Below are 12,664 nucleotides of genomic sequence, written 5' to 3'. Positions count from 1 at the left end.
CAGCTAATACTGGGGACCAGGAGTTTGCCATGCACCCAGCAGTTGGCTAAGATGTGGAATTCTCTCCAGGTTTGCAACAGCCCAGGGGGTAGGCATGAAGAGGGTTAGGTGGGTTGGGGATTTTCCAAGCTTGCAGGATGACATACCTTGGGTCCCTGTGGTCCAAGCAAGCCTTCAGGACCTGTGAATCCTTTCTGGCCAGGAGAACCAGGGGGTCCAGGAAAGCCTCTCTCCCCCTGTTAAAACCAAAACAAGGTGAGAAACACAGAACAACAACTGTCCAACAATAAACACACCAACAACCTTATGTTCTCTTGTTTATGACTTCATGATGACTCTTTGCATATTTTTTCCTTGGATTAAAAAAATCATAATTAGCACTCAGGAGTGACTGCATAGGTAACCAGAAAGCTACCAGTTGTTAGTATTTGTCTATAGGCTTGAAAGTGGTGGCTCTTGGTCTTGTAGAAACTTGACTTTCCCCCACGGTAGGGCTATGTAGAGCAGAGCTTAACGGAGAAGGAATAAAAAATGAAAGGGAAAGCCCAGGAAGAAGCTTCAAGGTTAGTGGAGTGTTTGTTGTGGGATGGAGAGACAGTGAGGGTCAGGTGCAAGAAGGGGTTTGGGGAGTGTGCATAATTACTATGTAGCTTGAAAGAACGCCGCCAGGCAGGTTATGAGTCTCAGCCCTTTTTTAATACACAGGAGTTAGTAATCTGCTATTTGTGTGGGAGATGCAGGAGAGGTAGCAAGGGTGGCATAACCAAAAAGGTGTGAGCTCAGTAATGTTTTAGAAGGAGTCGGATAATATTAGGAGAAAGTACCTAGTAAAAGTGAGTGAAAGTATTTTAAGCCCAAGGCTTGACACGGTTCTACCAACAAATAATCTTCCCATGGATGTATATCTTGGAATTACGTTTGTCCCTCAGTGTCGGTGGGGCATTGGTTCCACGACCTTCCCCCCACATGTAAACCTGTGGATCCTTAAGTCTCTTACACAAAATGGCATAGTATTTGCATATAACCTAGAACATCCTTCCATATACTTTAACTCTCTAGGTGACTTATAATACCTAATACAATGCAGATGCTTTGCAAATAGTTGTTATACTGCATTTTTTTCATTTGTATTATCTTTTATTGTTGTACTGTTATTTTTTATTATCCTCCCTACAAGTATTTTCAACATGCCATTGGTTGAATCTGACGATTCAGAGTGCCTGGATAAGGAGGGCCGACTGTACTCTTCAAAAGTAAAGGCCACCGGCTGATTTGGTTAATTGGGTCAATTTAGTTACACAATTGGCAAATTAAAACAAAAAAGAACAAGTCAGCTATTTTACATTGTGTGTGTGCACACACACTCAATAAGAAGAGAAATAAAAGAATGTACTAGACCCCTCTCGCTCCTCGGTTACTTTTATACACCCTAGAATAGCATCTTGCAAATAGTAGAAACTCAATAAATGCTTCTTGAATGCAAGGAGAATCACAGAGAAAGTGCTTCTCAATGGGAACCTGAATTTTAATACATTCACATATTCAAGAAAAAACCTAAATCCAACTACATGTGAATTATGAAATAATTTAAAATAAGTATAATTATTATAATTAGCATACACATGATATAGAAATTAGTTTAGATAAAGAGCTTTAAATATGTTCTTAAAATATTTTAAAATAGTCATCCTTCAATATTGTTAAACAATTAATTAGTGTCTCTGAGGAAAGGGTTTGGTAAACAAAGAAAAAAACTTTAGTTCTGCCTCTATCTTAATTATCACAAATTGCAAGTTAATGGAGCGAATTAATGAGATTTCACGGCGTTCCTTTTTTTCTTGAATTCTGCAATGGAGCTACTTTCCTCAGCTGAAGTTTTGCCTCAACCACGCGCTGCTGTGGGATTTCTCCACCAGGGGGCGAACTTGAACCAATGCTGCAGGACAAAAATCTGTGGATTTCAATGTTTATTTTCTGTCAAAGCGAATGAGTCAATTTGTTTTCAGTTCTTCTCTTGCGTTTAGCAACATTGTAAATAGTGTATACATATGGAGACTTGTCATAAACTTTTTCTCTCTCATTTGCTACTTATTCTTTACAGACCAAGAAAGTTGTAATTTAATTGCCGTTGTATATACAAGGTATCTGAAGCTTCCTAGATGACTTTTCTTTTCTTTTCTTTTCTTTTTTTTAGGTTAATGTTTATATACAATTACTTTGACATCGGATTTGGGAAATGTAACAACATACTGCTGATCTTTCTGCTACCGATGAAAGAAGAAGGTGAGTTTTACCTTGTAGAGCTTTACAGTGTAAACAAGCAGTATTAGGTTTTGTTTTTACCTTCTCCCCTTTGGCTCCATCACAGAAGCACTGGCCTTTGTCTTTACAGACACAGCCCTAGGAAGAGGGAAAGAGAAAGGGTTTTGTTTAGAAACAACTGAATAAATCCCAACAGGCAGGGTAAAAGCAAATGCATTTCTCTGTTCTTTGAGTATTGGACACTATCGGTTAGGAGCCAGGTGACTTTGTAGTGATATATCAATATATCAATAGAAACACATCAATATATCAATAGAAATAAAGCAGAAAACTGAGAACATGTTGCATAAGGGAGAAATGTTGGATAAGAATACATCATTTGTATTGTACTTGGGAATTTTAAGTATTAAAGTAATGGCAGTTTTTCTCATCACTTTTAATTACCTTTGTACCAACCTAATAATTTATATATGGAAATGACAAAGTCAGCTCTCCTTTTTTTCAGGATACTGTCTAATTGAATCATAAGAAATTGCAGCTGTCATAGGTAGAAAGTGGTCAGATACTGGCAAATTCTTAGGTTCTACATAATGTTCATATATGCATATGTGTATATGTGTATAATATATATATACCTCTTATGTAGAACCCAGGGTATTTGGTTGGTTCCATTACTTGAACGATTTTTTTTTGCCATTACTTTCAATGGCAAAAGCCACAATAACTTTTGCACCAACCTTACATATATTTGCATAGATTAATATGTAATATATTCTATAGGTGATATTAAGGTTTTCTTTGACTTAAATAATGTTTAAGACTGAGAAGAGGATCAATATCCATTATGCATCTTTAAGGAGAACAACTAGTATCAGAATGTTCTTTCTTTTTTTTATTCTCAAATGTTTTGAACAACAGAATGTTCTTCCTTATAAAACCAAAACCAAAAACAAAAAATTCAGCCATGAGTTAGACATACCTTATCCCACCTAAGTAGTCACTGTGACACACTTACCCCCCAGCCCGCACACCTATGCACATACTAGCTACAATGGACATCAAATTTGTAAAACTTTTATCTGCCAGCAGAGGAATAAAGAAATAGTTTCAAATAATAGACTTAAAATATGTTTTGGCTGGGCACAGTGGCTCATGCCTGTAATCCCAGCACTTTGGGAGGCCAAGGCAGGCAGGTCATTTGAGGTCAGGAGTTTGAGAGCAACCTGGCCAACCTGGTGGAACCCCATTTCTACTAAAAAAATATAAAAATTAGCTGTGTGTGGTGGTGGGCTCCTGTAATTCCAGCTACTCCAGAGGCTGAGGCAGGAGAATGGCTTGAACACAGGAGGTGGAGGTTGCAGTGAGCTGAGATCATTCCACTGCACTCCAGTCAGGGTGACAGAGTGAGACTCTGTTCCAAAAAAGAAAAAAAAATGTGTTTTGACATACATGCTACATATTATATGGTTATACATTAATCCTTTTCTTTATTATTTTTTCTTCAGATTAATATTAACTGAAAATTAATTTGCTTTCTCCAGAAAATATGTTGATAGCAGAGGCCAGGCACATCTAGGAGATATACTGGGTGGTTAGTAGGGAAAATAAAAAAAGAAATGCTAGATATTCCTAAGGTGGAGAATTCTATTTATACAACCAAAACAAACAAACAAACAAAAACCCACACAAACAAACAAGAGTGTCTTTAACTGAGTATCTTTCCTTAGTCTTGGGCAGTAGGTCTTGCTGTCATTCCAGGAAGAGAGCGCATAGTAATTTTGAGACATTCATCGTTTGACACTCATCATGTTTATATACATTGTAATTTATAGGAATGGAAAGTACTGGGTATCTACCCAGAGGAAAATAAGTCATTTTACGAAAAAGACATTTGCATACTCATAGTTATAACAGGACTATTCGCAATTGCAAACATCTGGAACCAGCCCAGATGCCCATCAATCAATGAGTGGATAAAGACAATGTGGTATACATACCATGGAATACTACTCAGCCATAAAAAGGAATGGAATAGTCTGGGCACGGTGGCTCACGCCTGCAATCCCAGCACTTTGGGAGGCAGGCAGGCGGATCACCTGAGGTCAGGAGTTCGAGACCAGCCTGGCCAACATGGCAAAACCCCCTTTTCTACTAAAAATACAAAAATTAGCCTGGCGTGGTGATGGGCATCTGTAATCCCAGCTACTTGGGAAGCTGAGGCAGGAGAATTGCTTGAACCTGGGAGGCGGAGATTGCAGTGAGCCGAGATCGTGCCATTGCACTCAAACCTGGGTGACAAGAGCGAAACTCCGTAAAGAAAAAAAGAAAGAAAGAAAGAAAGAAAAAGAATGAAATAATGGCATTTGCGGCAACCTGGATGGAACTGGAGACCATTATTCTAAGTGATGTAACTCAGGAATGGAAAACCAAACATCGCATATTCTCACTTAGAAGTGAGAGCTAAGCTAAGCTCTGAGTACACAAAGGCATAAGAATGATACAATGGATTTGGGGAATTGGGGGAAGGGTAAAAGCGGGGTGAGGGATTTAAGACTACACATTGGGAACAGTGTACACTGCTCGGGTGATGGGTGCATCAAAATCTCAGAAATCACCACTGAAGAACTTATCCATGTAACCAAACACCACCTGTTTCCCCATAAGCTACTGAAATTAAAAAAGAGAAAGTAACTGACTGAGAAGGAAATTCTATAGTCTCCTCAAAGTTGCGTATTTGGTATTTCTAGAAGACTAACTCATTGCAATTTTCCTCCCAAATATTTGGGATCGTGAAGTCATGTCTTGACTAAATGATTTTAGTCTTGTCTTTCTGGACTTTTAAACTTTAATGCTCATTTCAATCACATCTTTTAAATATACTCTACTAAAGCTCAACATGTGGATTCCCAGACAGCAGCATCACCTGGAGACTTGTCAGAAATGCAAGTTCTTGGAAATGCAAGTCTTCAGAACCCCCTCCCACCCCCCAGCATGCTACTCCCCCACAGCATCTGGAAGAGGCAGCAGGGCCTCCAAAAGGAAAGCCTGAGTCCTACACCCAAGGGTACCTGATACTGGGTAAGGAAGCTCAATCTGGGCATGGACCTTGGGCTCAAGTGTGCATGGAGGTAGCTGGCCACTGTTTTCAAATGGACAGTGATCACCTCTGATTCTTCTGCCTCCCAGATGCCACACAACATCTGGATTCTGAGCCTCTAGGACTAGAGGGAAGAAGAGCATATTGGCAATTCTCTAACCCGTGAGAAGGTGTAGGGGCCTTGAGACAGGCTTAATTTTATTTCTTGGAGTAGGAGTCACGTTCACCATATGCTACTAAAATTCTTTCGGTCTTGACTTAAGCAAATAAGTGTTGATCTTCTCCAGATTAGACTGGCCCCCTTTGCCTATACACTCCCATTGAACCTTTGCAGTTAGAAATTCAATGTCTATTTTTTCTGATGACTGTTTGTCCCAGGAGAGAAGGAACTGTGCAGTCATATTCACACTGGTATCTTTGGCATATAAGATGTCCTCAACAAATGTTTGTGGATTGACTGGATGAATCAATGAGTGGATGGACAGCTGGTTTATTTGCATCCAACTTGAAGGCATATGAATTGCATTGCTATTTGATGAGGTGCCATGATGAAGATATTTTCTGTATGTATGAATTATGAACAACTATGATCAAAATGGCAAAAAATGGAACCAGAGACTTTGGCTATTTTAACACATGTTAAAATTAACACAAGGCTAATTATTTGTTAGTTGCTTGGATTAAAAGAAATGCTTTTGGAAAAAGTACAAACCCAACCCTCAGAAGAGTTGACAAACTGTACCGTGAACACTGGTATCTCCTCCCATCGAAGTTCACCAACTGTTTTGTTGTTCCACCTACTCCATCTCTCTGTCTCTCCTTCTCTCTTTCTCTCTCTCCACACACACATACACAACTTTCCCCCCAAATCATTCAAAAGTAGACTGCATGCAACATGACAATGTACCCCAAATACTTCTGTATGCCTCTCCCCCATCTAATTACAACCCTTATCCCCAAAACTAAGAAATCGATGTTGATACAATAACTTCAGGATACCAGTTTTTAAATTAGATCTTCAGCCTTATACAAGGTCCTCAATGACCATAGAAAATGAAAAACTGTTGAAGTTTTAGCAAATCCATTATTTTATGCCAGAGATTTTGTCAGTGCTTTCACCCGCAGTCAACACCTGAGGCCCGATGTCAACAAGTGGCTCTCACGGTTGCAAGAATCCTTAGGACCCACCCGGGTGCTCAGCAGTCAGGTGTGGGGCTCTGATGTGAGTGTGCTGCTCCCATGAGTCCTCCCTGCCGGGCGTCTGCCTTCCCATCACCACCTGCCGCCACGAGGCGTCTCCTTTGTTGTCATCAAAATCACAGTTCTTGATTTTTTCTTTTTGTTATTGTCCCTCAGTTTGAGTCTTGAACTTTTAGTGGTAAAATATTTAGTTTTTGTTGTATTTGGTTTGTTTGCACATTAAGGTAGAATCTCTATTTGATAGTTGAGTACCAGCTTATTAGTTAATTGAAAAAGTTAAAGGAAGAGTCAAAAAACAGAAACATGAATACTAGTCAACTTAAAATATATAAATGCTCATGAATTCTGTAATCTTGTGAGATAGGGTCCAGGTTGCTCCTTTGGGAATGGGTCTGCTGTTTAGAGTTCAATGGCATCATTCTTGCTAAATGACACCCACAGTGCACCATCAACAAATTCCGGTTTTAGATTTTTTTTTTTTTTTTACAGGCCAATTGCTTGTGGGGGCCAGGCATAGGGCTCATTCCTATAATCCAAGCACATTGGGAGGCAGTGGCTGGTGGGTCACTGGAGGTCAGGAGTTTGAGACCAGCCCGGACAACAATGTGAAACCCCGTCTCTACTAAAAATACAAAAATTAGCAGGGTTTGGTGGTGCATGCCTGTAACCTCAACTACTCAGGAGGCTGAGGCATGAGAATTGCTTGAACCCAGGAGGCTGAGGTTGCAGTTAGCCGAGATTGTGCCACTGCACTCCAGTATGGGTGACAGAGCTAGACTCTGTCTCAAAAAAAATAAAAAGTAAATAAATAAAATAAAAAAGATGCTTGTGGAGCGATCTGACTGTAGAGTCCTTCTGGATATTAATCCATATTTTTCTCTAACTCTTTAAGTGCTAGCTCAGTCACATGTAATTGAGTAATAGTTTTTCTCTCAATTTCATTTTATCAAATCTTTCAACCTTGTTTTTACATAAGCAAATGTCTTTTTATGCATTCATATTTAATCACTTAGTTATTTAATATTTAAATTACTTCATTAAAATAGTAGTTCAACCATCAGGAATTAGAGTGAAATAGCTAATCTTAAAACCATCTGGTCTAAAAATGGGCAAAAGATTTGAATAGACATTTCTCAAAAGAAGACACACAGAGAGCATCATTGATCATCAAAGAAATGCAAATCAAAACTACACTAAGATATCATCTCACCCCAGTTAAAATGGCTTATATCCAAATGACAGTCAATAAAAAATGCTGGAAAGGAAGTGGAGAAAAGGCAACCCTAGTACACTGCTTGTGGGAATGTAAATTAGTATAACCACCATGGAGAACAGTGTGGAAGTTCCTCAAAAAACTAAAAATTGCACTACCATATGATCCAGCAATCCCACTGTTGGGTATCTATCCAAAAGAAAGGAAATCAGTGTATTGAAGAGATATCTGCACTCCCACGTTTGTTGTAGCACTGTTTACAATAGCTAAGATTTGGTAAAAGGTGAAAGATTTATATGATCTGAAGAGAAACCAGAGTATACAATAGCTAAGATTTGGAAGCAATCTAAATGTCCATCAACAGACGAATGGATAAAGGAAATGTGGTACATATACACAGTGGAGTACTATGCAGCCATAAAAAAGAATGAGATCCAGTCATTCTTGGATGACTGGATGGATGTCAACAACATGGATGGAACTGGGGATCACCATGTTAAATTAAATAAGCCAGACACAGAAAGACAAACATTGTATATTCTCAATGATGTGTGGGATCTAAAAGTCAAATCAACTGAACTCATGGACATGGAGAGTAGAAGAATGGTTACCAGAGGCTAAGAGGAGTAGTGAGGGGTTGGATGGGAGGTGGGATGATTAATGTATACAAAAAAAATAGAATGAATAAGACTATTTGGTAGCACAGTAGGGTGATTATAGTCAATAATAACTTAATTGTGTATTTTAAAATAAAGAATGCAGCCAGGCACGAGGGTTCATGCCTGTAATCCCAGCACACTGGGAGGCCAAGGCAGGCAGATCGCCTGAGATCAGGAGTTCGAGACCAGCCTGGGCAACATGGAGAAACCCCATCTCTACAAAGAAACAAAAACAAAAACAAAATTTAGCTGGACATGGTGGTGCACACCTGTAGTCTCAGCTACTCAGAGGGCTGAGATGGGAGGATTGCTTGAACCCAGGAAGCAGAGATTGCAGTGAGCCAAGATCAGGCCATTGCACTCCAGCCTGGGCAACAGAGTGAGACCCTGTCTCAGACAAAAAAAAAAAAAAAAAAAGTAATTGGATTCTTTGTAACTCAAGGGATAAATGCTTGAGGGGATGGATGCCCCATTCTCTATGATGTGTTTATTTCACATTGCATGCCGGTATCAAAACATCTCATGTACCCCATAAATATATATATACCTACTATGTAGCCACAAAAATATTTTAAATAATATAAAAAATAAAAGAAAACTGATTGGTGTAGCAGACATGTATACTAGCTATACTAGGGGGACGCCTCCAGCTCCGGGCTGCTATTGCACAGAGGTATGGAGAATTCTGGTCCATCCAGCAGTCAGTTAAATGAAGAACCATTGTGAGAGGGTTGACTGTACTCTCCAGTTATACATGTCTGCCATATCATCTATGTGCATGTGGTCTGCCCTGCAGATGAGGCTCCAGAGCCAGGTCTAGAGCTGTATTTCCATGCCCCAGTTAGTGGAACTGCTCCAAACTCATTCCAGCTTTAATTCTCAGTTAAATTGGCAAGGCGTGGCTTGCCCGTGCAGCTGCATAATTAAGCTGACTAGGACTTCAGAGTATGTGACAATGTTGCTGACGTGTAGATGCTGCACCTGATTGTGTGAACTCAAAATTATAGTCAGCGCAGCTCTCTGGCTGCTGTTCAGCTGCTGCTCTAGAAACAAGCCCTGCCTGTGTGATGTTCCAGAGACCCCAGAACAGGGGTGCTTGAATACTTTTGGATGGTGATGACAGTAACTCAAGAGTCAAGATATTGATTTCTCTCACTAATGCTGTTTTTTCTTAAATACATTTTCATATTGCAAATGTTTCCATAATTCAAAAATTCAAATGGATTATTTAATTTAAAAGATACAGAGTCCATATTTTTATTCTTATTGATTTTAATCCATCTACATTGTTGGACCCAGTTTTTTGAAACACTACGGTTACTTTAATAGTAATAACCCATTCATTACTATTCAACTGTTAAATCACTTAAAAAACCAGGATGGCCAAAGGCTAACTATTAAGGAAGCATAACTAATGGATATTTCTTAAGCAACATTTTTATGATTTTTCTCCTTCCAACAATAAATTACCCCATAGTTTCCTCATATCTTAATGGAATACAAAATCATTTGTCATGAGGAGAAAGCTCTTAATAATAATATTATGGCTATTAAACCCACCATCAGGAAATGACCCGAGATTACATGATGTTTTAGCACTTTTGAATATTAAGCAGTTAAACTTGTGGAAATCATTCTTTTTCACAGTTGCATTTATGTTTTACAGCCTTACTTAAAATGCAAAATAAACTTTCATTGTAGAGAATCAAAAAGGTTTGGAATTCCAGAAATCACAGGCCATGTATGTATGGACCTACTGAATATATATGGACCCATCTATGTAGAGTCTACTGCCAGCATTGTAGCTACAAACTGGAGCTTTGGGAAATTTCTTAATCCTTCCAAGCTCCCCATCTGTCAAGGGAGATATTAGGATGTATCTTGCAGTGCTTTTGTGCGAAGGAATTGAGATGCTATCACTAGCATGGCTGGTACCCGGCACTCAATAAGGACTCAGTCATTGGGGGCCTCCCTTCTGTCCTTTTTGGCTACAAGATCCCAAGCCAAAGGACATCCACAACTATTGTTTGATGCTTTCTTCCATCAGTCTGCACTAGCCACCTTCCTCCCTGACATTTCCTCTTGAAGTCCCTTGTCCAGTGCCAAAGAACTGGTGTTGAATCTAAGGGCAAGGGTGAGAGACTGCTGTTATCTATCTCTAACAAACAAGTGAATTAACTTGTATTTGTTAATACTATTATTAGAGTACACTGATTATTTTGGTTGATTAGCCAAATATCATTTGCCTAAGAGCACAGACACATTACAATGTTTTATTTAACAAAATATTGGTTAGAGACCCTGGTGGTATTTGATGCTTATCCAAGAAAGGTGCCAGATCAAATGTATTATACAAAGGCAGCAAGCCTTCCAGCAGTGCGGATCAGTTGGGTCTCACACTCTTCTCTTGATCTCCATTCTCTCAGTGCCCGTGTGTCACCCATGTCTCCCCTGCACATCACTTTCTCTTACGAGGCAAAGTGGTACAGGCTGCAGGGCACCAGTTCCAGAGACAGACTTCCTGGGTCTAAATCCGGCTCTGCCACCTCACCTCTGTAAGTCTAGGCAGTCTCAGGTGTCTCGGTTTCCACATCTGTGAAATGGGGTCAGATTGGCTAGCACAGGTAAGCCCTTAGAAGAGTTCATAGGATACACAGAGTCATTACTGTAGGCTGTTACTGACTCATCGACTTGATACTGATCGTTAGGTGCTCCGGAGTTGAGGGTTTATCACTTTCCCTAAACTGCAGGTGGGAACTGTGTCTCACAATTCCTTATATCCCCCACGCACTGTAAACAATTATCTTTTTACCCTTAAAACTCATGAAGGATCTCATTAAACACATCCATTTTCATTGTTCATTAAATGCACATGCATTTTTATTAATAGACCAGAACATAATTCCCAAATAATCTTGACTATTTCCTCTTTCTACTGTCAACAGCCAGCATGCTCGTTCCTGTGCATGCTGGTGAAACAGACGTGGCCTGCCCTGCCTTTCTCCAATCTCTCTCCCGGAGCCCAGCCCAGCCCAGCCCAGCCCAGCCTGGTTTAATAGCAGGGGGAGTTGGCACCGTTCACAGCTGGTTAACACCCTACTGAGCAGGTCTGTTGATTTTGCATTATGATTACTGACCCTGCCAGTCCCTCTGCCCAGCCAATAGCCTGAGGGGAAAGTTTTTGTGTGTGAAAAGAAGAGCTGACCAAGTATAGCCAAACCATGCCAGACAGACGCCACGAGCTGTCCTCTGCAGGGCCGCCTCTGCCCGTGTCTGCCTTAAGCAACCAACCATGTGCCCTGGCACCATGCCCTCCAGTGAAGGAGAATGACACCCTGGACTGCTTTGCACGGTACCCTTGCCTGCCCCACCCTGAAGCTGCTGTCACCACACTTGGACATCACAGAAATCTCACTGCAGCTGCCACTTCCTATCCCTCAACTCCTGTCCAGAGACACATCACTAGTCTAGACATCTAAACCAGCCACCCGTTTTTGATTTTCTGGATGACAGCAAGCATACAGATTACTAACTCTGACAAAGACGGTGCAATGAGAGCTCTCTGGTACATTTGAGAATAAACAATACGGTAAGGAAATTTTGCCCATCTTATGCAATGCAGAGAATGGTAGGTATACCTATAATCATTAACTCCAGCTTCCTTTTTTTGTTTCTTTTCTTTTTCCCCCTAAAGGTTTTGAATGCAGAAAGACCGAGAAACCTTCGCCATTCATGTAAGAAAAATAGACTGCACAGGATCCCTTGATCAGGATGGTGGTAGAGGAAATGAACTTCCGTCAGCACTGTAATGATCTCAGTATGTTTTGAGCACTTTCCGTGCTGGCGGTCTCATATTATCTCATTATATCTTACAACAATTCTGTAAGGGAGGTACTACTATAAGCTCCATCTGATCGATGAGAAAACTCAAATTTTGAGAGGCTAAGGGTAGGAAGGAACACTGGGAGCGGGTATCTGAATTCAGGTGAGACAGTCTGACCCAGGGTCATATTCTCAGGTGCAGTGTTGCATTTCTTCTTCTCCTTTTTTGGGGGGAGGGGGTGGGGATGGGGGATGGAGTCTCGCTCTGTCACCCAGGCTGGAGTGCAGTGGTGCAATCTAGGCTCACTGCAACCTCCACCTCCCAGGTTCAAGCGATTCTCCAGTAGAGATGGGGTTTCACCATGTTGACCAGGCTGGTCTTGAACTTTTGAACTCAGGTGATCTGCCCGC

At 40.5% G+C, this 12,664-nt stretch overlaps 1 protein-coding gene across 3 annotated transcripts in view; it reads right to left on the bottom strand.

Annotated features, from left to right (window-relative positions):
• Positions 1-12,664, bottom strand: part of LOC105473981 (collagen type IV alpha 3 chain) — a 150,258-nt gene that overhangs the window by 75,833 nt on the left and 61,761 nt on the right. For all 3 annotated transcript variants that reach the window (XM_011728282.3, XM_011728284.2, XM_011728281.2), the window contains exons 2-3: positions 2,344-2,400; positions 147-236 (exon numbers count right to left, since the gene is read on the bottom strand). In XM_011728282.3, the coding sequence (XP_011726584.2) occupies positions 147-236; positions 2,344-2,400 (147 nt within the window). The remainder of the gene's footprint in view (positions 1-146; positions 237-2,343; positions 2,401-12,664) is intronic.

The sequence above is a fragment of the Macaca nemestrina genome, chromosome 11, assembly GCF_043159975.1.
Source record: "Macaca nemestrina isolate mMacNem1 chromosome 11, mMacNem.hap1, whole genome shotgun sequence".
In the NCBI taxonomy this organism is placed as follows: Eukaryota; Metazoa; Chordata; class Mammalia; order Primates; family Cercopithecidae; genus Macaca; species Macaca nemestrina.
This window is presented reverse-complemented; position numbering and strand designations above follow the sequence as displayed.